Source organism: Nomascus leucogenys, chromosome 21, assembly GCF_006542625.1.
Source record: "Nomascus leucogenys isolate Asia chromosome 21, Asia_NLE_v1, whole genome shotgun sequence".
In the NCBI taxonomy this organism is placed as follows: domain Eukaryota; kingdom Metazoa; phylum Chordata; class Mammalia; order Primates; family Hylobatidae; genus Nomascus; species Nomascus leucogenys.
In genome coordinates this window covers 58,328,466-58,339,796 of record NC_044401.1, presented here as the reverse complement: position 1 = coordinate 58,339,796, position 11,331 = coordinate 58,328,466, and the positions used below count along the sequence as shown (strand labels likewise).

At 43.7% G+C, this 11,331-nt stretch overlaps 1 protein-coding gene across 3 annotated transcripts in view; it reads left to right on the top strand.

Annotated features, from left to right (window-relative positions):
* Positions 1-960: 960 nt before the first annotated feature.
* GRM7 (glutamate metabotropic receptor 7) overlaps positions 961-11,331 on the top strand; it is an 883,018-nt gene continuing 872,647 nt past the window's right edge. For all 3 annotated transcript variants that reach the window (XM_003264928.3, XM_003264927.3, XM_030802151.1), the window contains exon 1: positions 961-1,763. In XM_003264928.3, the coding sequence (XP_003264976.2) occupies positions 1,245-1,763 (519 nt within the window). In that variant the 5' untranslated portion in view covers positions 961-1,244. The remainder of the gene's footprint in view (positions 1,764-11,331) is intronic.

Sequence of the window (11,331 nt, the reverse complement as noted above, 5' to 3'; positions counted from 1 at the left end):
AAAGAGAAAGGCATTCCCAATCAATGCGGACACTTCTGCCTGCCCCCTCTTTCTTCTTCCTGCCATCACCTCTTTCCTGCTGTTTCTTGCTGGCAAAAACTGTCACCAGGTGCACCATATGCATCTCTGGAAATAGGTAGGAGGGAGACTTACACCTGTCAGTGCTAGAGAAGAAAGTGCGCTCTGCGGAGTTCTCAGTTGTTTCATCTCTGCAACGAAGTAAAGAGAAGGGATGCGTCCGAGGTTTTTGACTCAGACATGCTGGGGAAACGCGTCAGTTCATGGAGCTCTGACTCTAGTGACTACTGAAGATCAATGATGCACTCCCATGTCTAGCGTCTCCTCATGACTTCTGTTTCCCTGCAGCCAAGCTGAGCTCCCGGCCCTGGAAACCCCTTTGCGTAAAGCGTCTTTAAGTCATGAATCGGGCTCCTGTGTGCACGCGTGGCTTTCTTAGCAAAAAGTAGCACAGGCGGCTCAGGAGTAGAGTCTAGCTAGGGTCTTCCCGCGCCCCTCCCTCACTGGTTTCTCTGCCCCTCCCTCGCTTTCTCCCAGAGCTAAGAGCCTAGGCTCCGGACCTAGGGTTTGGGAGCAGTCAGCACGACGTCCTCGCCCCATCCCGCGGCTGATGACACCCGTGCCCAGAACGTGGGTGTGGGTAGGGAGGCTTCCACAGTGAGTTGGGGGCGAAAGCCAGGCTCTCGCTTGCTGCCCGCAATCCCTAGATTCCCTGGGGACCACGAAACTCCCATTCCGAGGAAACCTCCCCCCATTCCCCAGCCGCCCACCCGTTTCCCCCCTTACCTCAGCACGCAGCCCCTCCCTGCGTGATGATGCAAACCAGTGGGGAGGGCTGGCGCTGGGAAGGGTGGGGAGAGACGGAGAGCCAGCGAGGGAGGGAGGGAGTGGGAGGAGGAGGAGAGGGAGCCGAACGACCATTTAAAGCGATAGCAATCCCTGCCCTCTCCCCAGTGCTGGGCTGTTGGAGAGAGCGAGCAGCAAGCCGGTGAGCGCGAGCGCGGTGCGCCGGCCGGCTAACCCGAGAGCGCGAGGCTCCCCAGGCTGGCAGGCGCCGCGGGACCCCTCACCCTCTCTGGTCGCCCCTCCCCGGATTCCCCCACCCTCCGTGCCTGCAGGAGCCCCTGGGCTTTCCCGGAGGAGCTCGCCCTGAGGGGCCCTGACCTCGGCGAGCCCACCACCGTTCCCTTCAGCGCCGCCGCCGCCACCGCAGCAGCCGGAGCAGCATGGTCCAGCTGAGGAAGCTGCTCCGCGTCCTGACTTTGATGAAGTTCCCCTGCTGCGTGCTGGAGGTGCTCCTGTGCGCGCTGGCGGCGGCGGCGCGCGGCCAGGAGATGTACGCCCCGCACTCAATCCGGATCGAGGGGGACGTCACCCTCGGGGGGCTGTTCCCCGTGCACGCCAAGGGTCCCAGCGGAGTGCCCTGCGGCGACATCAAGAGGGAAAACGGGATCCACAGGCTGGAAGCGATGCTCTACGCCCTGGACCAGATCAACAGTGATCCCAACCTACTGCCCAACGTGACGCTGGGCGCGCGGATCCTGGACACTTGTTCCAGGGACACTTACGCGCTCGAACAGTCGCTTACTTTCGTCCAGGCGCTCATCCAGAAGGACACCTCCGACGTGCGCTGCACCAACGGCGAACCGCCGGTTTTCGTCAAGCCGGAGAAAGTAGTTGGAGTGATTGGGGCTTCGGGGAGTTCGGTCTCCATCATGGTAGCCAACATCCTGAGGCTCTTCCAGGTAGGGGGGCGCTCCCTCCGGGGCGGAGCACACCGTGGCTACCTGCGCCCTTAACCCTAAAAGCTGGCTTGGACTCCGGTGGTGCGGGTCAGGTCAGCCTTCGCTCATTTCCACCCTGGAGATCCTGCCGAATCCCTCCCACCCCGCCCGAGGAGATACCTTCCCTGCTTGGTTTATTTCCCTTTCATCTCTCCCCTGTCCACGCTCCACTCCATCTGGCTTGACATCTGGATTTATGGCCCCATTTACAAGAAGCAATCTGCGAAAAACAAGGCGATGATTTAAATGGGTTTGCATTAGGGTGAAATATGGTCCGAAAACAGGCTCTTAAAAGTGCCGAGCTCCTAGGAGAGCTGGTTAGGAGAATGGAATAGGAAAGATGAGACGATGCCTCGAAACCGGGCATTTCCCAACTCCCCAGCTTCCCACCCCCAAGCCAGCCTGCCAACCTGCACTCCCTTGGAAAATTTGGAGACGGCCTTAAGGAGGCACTTCTTAAATCTAGGGCTCGGTCTTAACCTAGATGTGGATGTTAAGTCCCCATCTCCCTCGGGTGGATTTCCCGACCTGTAGCCAGCCTCCGCGAAAGCCCAGGGCGCGAGGTGCTGGGACCTTCCTCAGGTGGAGAGATGCTGCCCGCATACGTGACCCCCAGTTGGTTTGCTCCGGGCAATATTTTGCACCGTCTAAATTACATGTGCGATCCGGCCACTGGCCGGAGCTGGGCGATCAGCTTTCCACTCCTGCCACTTCAGACCTCAGCCCAGGGATGAGCTCATGCTAACTGCGAAACAAAATCGCTCTCCCTGCCTCCTCCCTCCTCCCCCCTCACCCACTATCTCCCTGACGCAGACCCCAAGCCAAATCCTCGGCTTGGAGGACGATTCCCGGAGCGAGGCATGAAGGCGCCCGTTGAGAGGCAGAGGGGTGCGTGAAGGAGGGCCCCGTGGTCCTCCTGCTCCGGTGCCGGAGGGAGACGGAGAAAAAATGGGAGGAAGGCGGATCCGGGGCCGCTGAGCGGTGGGTTCTACCGCAGTGTTCTCTCGCTTCCTGCTCCAGCAGCCTCTGCCCCATGGCTCCTGAGCTGCACTGGGTAGGAATGAGTGGCTTTGGGGTTTCGAAATTGAGTTTCAGGGTCTCTGTGATTGTAGGTTCCCTCCTCTGTGTCTTTCCCTATATGTACATCACTCTCTTTTTCTGTCTCTGTCTCCTTGCTGTTTTTTTTTTTCTAATTTTTCTCTCCCTTTCAATCTCTCCCTTCTTTCCCCCTCTGTCTTCAATCCCAAGTTCTTGGGTCATCTCAGTATTAAAATGACCCTTTCCCAATGCATAGCGGCTCTCTCCCTGGCTGGTGGTATCCAAACCTAGTTAATCTCTTCCGCAGATGTACACGCTGATCCTGGCACCTTTATGCTCCTCATATCTAGAGAACCGGCCCCTCTCAGGTGCTTTCCCTAAAGGTGTTGGGCTTCAGAAGGGGACTCTGTGAGACCCAGGCTGTCACCACATCACCTCCAGGAGTGTGAAGTTTGCATTCAGGAAAGAGGAGTGCCCATCCAAGGCTGCAGCTTGCATGGCCCCTCTGATCCTCTGAGCATCTCTGACACTTCCTGAGTGCCATCATGGAAATCCTTGGAGGTCTGCAAACCCAAAAGTGCTTTGGGGCTAGCCATCACTCTGAGTTCCTTGCTTTTGGGAAGAACCTGGCTTGTAGCCGAAACCCAGAGCGCTTCCTTCATCTTTGAGCTTAAAGCTAGACAAGTTGAGGTAGCAGTGCAGCGGGAGAGGATGAGGTCAGAGATATTACCTGAGAACCACTGGGGGCTGGGGTAGGTTACAGTGTTTTCCCTGTTAGCCTCTGGGGTTAAAGGCACAAAACGTTTTGTGTTTAGCATTTTAAAATTATTTTGCCTGTTTCTTCACTCACCCCGGGCAGTATTGCAGATGAGCCTCTCTCTGTCTGAAAAAAGAGTGAAATGTTAAAGTCAAGAAAGGGATTACGGACTAGGCTGAGGGACTGTGTTTGCTGAAAAAGATTCCAGGGGGAGCTGATTCCTCCTCTGGTGTGTGAACCTGAGGCAACTTGCTAGGGGTGAAAAAAGGGGTGGGGGGCTGGCCTTACACTAATTTCTCCATTCCCTGAGCTGAGGATAAAGGAACCCAATGTTAGTGTTAGCATTGTGGCTTGGAAGTAAAACCATTCAGAGAAAACACTGTCATTTTCCTCTAATTTGCAAATTGCAGCTATTCATGTTGGATTGAATAGCTGAGGGAAAAAGAGCCCCTAGTTTTCACCTGCATTTATTGAGAAGAGGCTGGTAGTCTGAGGAATGCACCAACTTGTAGCTTGGGATGCATGCAAGCTAGATAAAACAGTTGGTTTGTATGTGTCCTGGTTAATCACTGCCCATGTTGGAATATGTATTTCATATACCAGCAATCTCTTCCAGTAGCCCGTTTTGCATGTGATCTTAGAAGCTCCTGTCATGTAACTCCAGTCCCCAGTTTTCCAATTTCTATAAGCCTGCAAAATGAGTAGAGAGAATAATGGTATACATACCCATTGTTCAAAGGCACACTTAGAGGGAGAGAAAAAGGACATAGTGAATCTTCTCTGGGATTCCTAGGTTCAGTTCAATTAAGATTGTCCTATATAAAAGAAACTCCTCCAAATGATTGAATTTCTAGCTTTCCAGTGATTTGAGTTTTCTTTTTTTCCTCTGGTCTCTGCAGGTTGCTTTAGGGACTATGCCAAACTGATCACTTGAGATATACATTTATAGTGAGATAAGACTGTAGGCTAGAAGAGGGAATACTTAGCGACTTAAATGGGGGGTGCTGAGCACTGAAGGGAAGGAGGGAGAAATGAGATGGTAATAGATGTAAGGAATGCTGCTGCCCCCAGCAAAGTCAGGAATGAAATTCCTTCCTGGAAATTTGGACCTGGGCAAGAATGACTCCTCAGATGTAAATAATGTCTATGACTTTGAATTTTCATTTGACTGCTGGTGTACCAGATTGAAGATATAAGCTTAGCATGTCCTCTTTCTCTCCTCTCTTTACACACTGAGTGGGTTAGTAAAATGACATGTCTGAGGACAGGAATCATATTCAGCGGGTCTTCAAATCAATCCAGGAATTTGAGGCTAATGAAATTAGTGTGTGGCCAGGGCTCTGCCAACTAGAATTAAATCACTGCAACTGCCCTGCAATGCATTTTCAGCCTCAAAGAAACATCAGGGAGGAATTTCTGGAGATTTGTTCCTAAGCTTGCGCAAAATAATACTCTCCTAATGCTAAGAAAGATTAAACATAAATTAATATTGACTATAAGTAACATATTTTAAAAAAATCATCACAGAGTTGGGATGGCTTAAAGTAGAGAGGTTATATAATATGGTGACCAACAGATAAATCTCCCCTGACCACTGTTTTATGGGCAATAAGTAAGATATATTATAGCTGAAAGTGATGGGAACATTTTTATTCAAGTCTTCTCCATTATTGACTTGAGAGCAAACACTCTGAGAGTATAAATTACTCTGGCTACATTCTGACTCTGAATGAATAATATTTCATGTGTAGCGACATGGTCTACACTATAGACTTGGAATTGAATGGCATCTGATTCAGGTGGATTTTTTTTTTTTCTCCCAAAGCAAGTAGATGCAAAAAGTGGTCAACTCTATCCTTGTTGGAGCATAATGCAAATCTAAGTCTGTGGACCTTGTATCATAAATGAAATGCTTTGGTAAATGTGTCAATGTTTTCCTTCTGTTAATTGAAACTTGAATGTAATATCAAACTTTTGGGATAATATTTTATATATAAATACCTAGATTTTTTTTTCCTTTTCTCTCTCTCCATCGTAATCCGATAGAGCTGATGACATAGGGTGGTGTGGTATTACTATGGTGGTGAAATTTATTAAAAAAGCAACTTTAACCTATACTTTTTATAATTTCATAAGTATAGGTGTCACTGTCATTTTGAATAGTCTCTACAACAATCTCTGCCTCCACATTTACTGTGTTTTAGGAAATTTACCTAACAGATGGTGAGTGGGAAATTTTTAAAGGGGCATTTTTAAAAAGAGCAGAGGGAAGGAATGAAGACATGCACATATTATATTTGAAGACATCTCCACGTGTATTTCGTGTATACATACCCATGCAATTAAGATGTCTTTGGGCATTTTTCTCTTTAAGAATAATGGAAACAATGAATGCATTTACTTCAACTTCATGAACATTTGGAAATTAACAAATTACAAGTGCTATACTTCTTACATATATACAGGTTATATCATAGATATAAAAGACCATACTTGGATTTTACAGTGTGTTTTAGTCTCAATCCTGCCATTAACTGGCTAAGTTACCCTAAATAAATCTCTTAATTTTTCTAGGCCTCATTTTCCTTATCTGCTTTTTTTCTTTCTTTAAAAATGTAGTTTCTAAATGTCTGTAATCTTTTTTGTTTAGCTTGGAAAAAGCTTTCTCTGGTCAAAACTGTCTTTGCACTTCCAGCTCCCACTTTTGGTGAGTTTGTGGGAACTTTTAAAATACATTTTCACACAGCTATCTTGGTCATTACTAGTCAAGTTAATTCCCTATATTCGGACTGCTTCTGTATTATTTTACAATTTACTTCTCAATCATATGTATCAAGGCTACTGGTAGGGAAAATGACCTCTCAGATCAGCTTACTGAAAGATCATAAGACACAAGGCAGGGAGTGAGAACTGTGGAATTTACGGTGGCAGCAAGCTATAGCTTTCGTATCTCCATATAGTATTCCCATTCATCTTGCAAAAATATCAGACATTTCTCTCCCAAAACTGAGAAATGATGACATCCCGCCTATCTTCCTGGCCCCAGGGATGAGGTATGTGGCCAGGTCAAATGAAGCAGGTGATTGGTTCCTTTGTAGTCATTTGACCTCACCCAGGCCAATTAGAATCTTCCCCAAGATGTTTCTCTCAGAGATAAATGGGAGCATTATCTCCTCTCTCTGGAATTTTTAAGCTGGGGAGATGTGATTCTGGGGCTCTCAGTGGCCATCCAACACAAGGAGAGACTTTCCATAGCATATAGTCAAGCAGACGTGAGTAGGGCTGAGTGGTGGGAGAGAGGGGGAGCCCTGCTGATATTCTGGAACTCCTACATTCAACTATATCTGAATCTAGATGTGTCTGTGAGTTTCTAGGACGTGTTATTTTTTGAAACACATTTCTTTTTACTATTTTGAGTTTGATTTCAGCCATGTGCAGTTGAAAGCATTATAGCAAAAGCAGCTGATTTTCTGCATTAATGTAAGGTTCACTAACTGGCATTCATTCAGTGAAAAATCATGCTGTAGATAACACTTTCTTTACTTTAAACACAATTCTTTTAGCCCAGCTTTGGGACATTCAAGACTCGATGTCCTCCTCTTCCCAACATTTACTGTAATTGATTTCAGCCTTTGTGATCACATCTTCCCTATCTCGATGCAGTTGAGAGAGAAGAGGGACACTTCTGATGTAAACTGCAGGATGTATAGGCCTCCTATCTGAAAGCTTTGGAACCATACTTGGTTCCTTTCATTAAAGCAAATCTTTTGTTGATATCCCCAGGGCACAGAAACATTTTCATAGTATAATGGAATACAAAGTACATTAAACTCCTGGGTCACTCTACAGTAAGCAACAAGCCTAATTCTGCTTCTTGTCCCCTTTTACATTAAGTAGACAATTAAAAACAGCTGCAAACATATTTCCCAACCACTAAAATGCACATATGATCTCTATGTAAAATGATATTTATGCAACATATAGTCAGGCTTGTTAATTAATGGACCTTTTGTGAGTTGACATATTCAATATATATGTTTTCTGCACATAAAAAATCAAAACAATAAAACCTATGTACAGGTAAATATCTGTCTGAAAGAGTGTCGAGTCAACCTTCTTCATATTATATTTCCATGTTTGACAAATAACCTGCTTTCAACTATATTTACGACTAAATGTTTTTTGAATCACATTATTAGATTATAAAGTCAAAATTCAAATATATGAATTTCAACGATATAGGATATATGTGACATTTTATGCAAACAGACTTTCTAATCTTTTTTCAATAAAGGTAGTAGTAACCATAATAATAATTTGAGTCCTTACTATGAGCCACTGTGCCATGTGCTAAAAGTACTTCATTTCATTTAGTTCTCACAGTAGTCCTGCAATGTACATATGCTCATCCCTATTGTTCAGCTAAGGAAAGTGATTCTCATAGCCCAAAGTCACATAGCTGGTAAGTGGCAAAGTCTGGATTCAAACTTAGATTTGTCTGACAACAAACCACTATGTATACTGCTCAGTTGTTGCACAAATGCATAAATGCTTAAAGTAATCACAGATTTTCCTATCCTGAATTTATAGTGGTTTAAAGACATCACAGTTGCTGATTGCTTAACCGTATCTATTTACAGAAATATACATTTTATTTTAATCCTAAAACAAGATTAATTTTGTAGGCCCATAGAAACTTCAGCACACAAACCCTTACCTCCAAATGAAAAATGCTTGTTCTCCATTATACAACAAGTAGCCCCGTATGCAGGAAATAAATCTACAGTAGACTTTTCATTCAAATAAATGAGAAAAGATGTTTCATCTTGTCTTGATTCAGTACCCACCATTATGGATTATGATGGCTCTTTCTCAACTTTATTTCATTCACTCCACCCTTTCTACAAACCTCAATTAGGGAAATCCATCATTTAGACATATGTGCAAAGTGAGAGGACTGTATTAATACAATTGCTGAAAGTCAAGTTGATAGAGCACAGGAAGTACATCCTAATAAATACAACATTAATGTTTGTGTGGGCCGTGGAGGGAAGGGTAGGAGAGTTTTCAGTTTAATGGGTTATTTTGCCTCTTGCTGTAAAAGAGCTGCAGCTTAGTAGTTTTATAGTTGGTCATTTGCAGAATTCTCCATCTTTGAGTGTTGTGCTTTTGTCATTCCGTGGCTGCTGACTCTTTCTTTTATTCTTGATGGAAAGTAGCAAGAAAGTCACTTAAAGGGCTCAGTGTAGTCTTCTACATTATTGTTTAAATAAAAATGTTTCCATTTTTAAAGGGCTCTTTAAACATTTTTATTATGTTTTAAACTTGACTATGTTCTGAGGGGGTTAGCTCATGCAGACATCAGGGGGAAGGTTTCCCAGGAGAAAACACACTCTATCAAAGGAATTATCAGAATTTCCATGTAGGGGTTAAGAATCAAATTGTGGAGTAAGACAGGCCTGGATTTAAATCCACACACTCCACTGACTGCCTGTCTGACATTGATCAAAAAGGTACCACACCTTTCACCAATTTTCTTATCTTTGGAATGGGTATAATAAAAATGTACCTGTCTGATAGAGTAATTGCAAGGATTGCATGAAATATGCATGGAAATATTTTGGCACTGAGATTAACATGTTTAATAAATTTAAAAGCTATGTTAAAGTTATTAGATGGACATTAAGTGTCAATATTGCTTAACTAATCATTATTGCTAATTTTGAATTTTGCTGTTTAATTACCATAGTAGTTATGCTAGATTACACTCTTTGTTTCTTCTGCTAAATTGAAAATTTACATGTATATGTATAATTTACATCTATCTATCTATCTATCCTCTATCTATCTATCTATCTATCTATCTATCTATCTATCTATCTATCTATATGGAGAGAGAGAGAGAAAGAGCAAAAGAGAGAACAGTGAGAGAGACAGAAGGAGAGAGATAGAGAGTGAGAGATAACACACACACACACATGCACAGAGAGAACATTTTAGTGATGTTGCTCAGTGGAATGAAAATTTTTATGGAACTGATTAAAGGAAATAATAAATTCCATGGACTTAAGATAACAGCAAGGCTAAGAGCAGTGGAAGTCTGGCAGCCTTGAGCTTGAATTCCATTGTGGACCCTTTCTATCTGCAGAGCTTTGGGAAAGTTACACTTTTATAAGCTTTACTCCTTCTTTCCTTATCTTTATTTTTTCCTAGAAATATTTATTAAGCACCTTCCATGTGCACTTTTCTAAATGCTTGGACACATCAGTAAAAATGTAAAAGCTTTCTCTCTCTCTCCTTTCCTCTTCTTTTTTTTTTTTTTTTGCTTCTCCCTCTCTTCTCTCCCTTCTCCCCTCTCTCCTCCCTCCTCTCTCTCTCAGCTTACACTCTCATGTGTGAAAACAGATGGATGTTATAAATACATCCTATGGATGTTACAAGTTGGTGAACATTATGGGATAAGGAAAAGAATGTGGAACTTGCTGAAGATTGTCGGGTTGGTAGTGCTAGGGGCTATAAATGTGGCCTCTACTTTTAAGTAGGGTAATAGCGTAGATTTGATGAGGTGACAATTGAGCAAAGACTTGAAGCAAGGGAGTTGGCATAGTGGATTTAGGGGAAGACCACTCCCTGGGAGTAGGAATGACCAGTGCCAAAACTCCAAGGCAAAAATGGGCCTGGCATGTTGGAAGAATATTGTAGAGGCCATTGTGGCTGAGTAGAGTCAATGAGGAGGAAGGGACAGCAGGAGGTCTTGAGGTCAGAGATGTGATGGGGCTAGTTCATGCAGGGCCATCGCAGGCATTTTGTCATTTACTCTAAATGTTGGCAGCCAGTGGTAGGATTGTAGCAGAGGTATGAGATGAGCTGTCTCTTGTTCGAAAAGGGCAACGCTCTGTGGTATTGAAGGTAAGGGCGAAGAGTAGTATCAGGGAGAACAGAGAAGAGGCATTTCCAGGTAAGATCGATGGTTTGGTGGCTTGAGCTTCTAAGAAGGGATATGTTTTGAGGGTTGAAACAGGATTTCCAGGCAGGTAGAATGTGGGATGTGAAAGAAAGAACAGGATCAAGACCACTTAACCCAAGATTTTGGGCCTGGGCAACTGGAAAGGTGAGATTATTATTATCTGAAATTGAAAAGATTCAATTGGGGTGGAACAGGGTTAGGGGTTAAGGATCAGTTTTGGAGACAGAAGGTTCCAGAAGTCTGTAGGTCTGAAGAAAGATCTGAACTAGAGATACATTGTGTAAAATGGAGACATTAAGAATAATTATCAAAAGGGTTATTTTAAAGATTAAATGAGGAAGTGGAATTAGCACTGTAGGTTCTAAAAACACTTAGCAATTAGCGAAAAATAATTATCTGAAATGAAAGAAAATCCTGTAGTTTGTTTCTGCAGTAAAACTGAACAAAATGATATCTCATTATTTTAATAACATTTGTGACACAATTATTCTAGTCAGACACCATAACTATAAACATTGAGAGGAAGCATTTCGGTTTCCTGCATTTCTCCCTGATGTTATAATTGTAACCATATTTTGTAAGGTTTAAGTTAGTTGGATAGGGTGGCTCTTTAATGAGAATCAATTCTGAACTACTTAGTTAATGCAATAATATACTATTTATTATTATTATTTTATGTTCTTCATTAAACTTAGTTGAAAATTTGTCATCACTGATACACATGATGAAATTTAGGTAGTTACCCAGGTAGTTAAGAAAAAAATAAG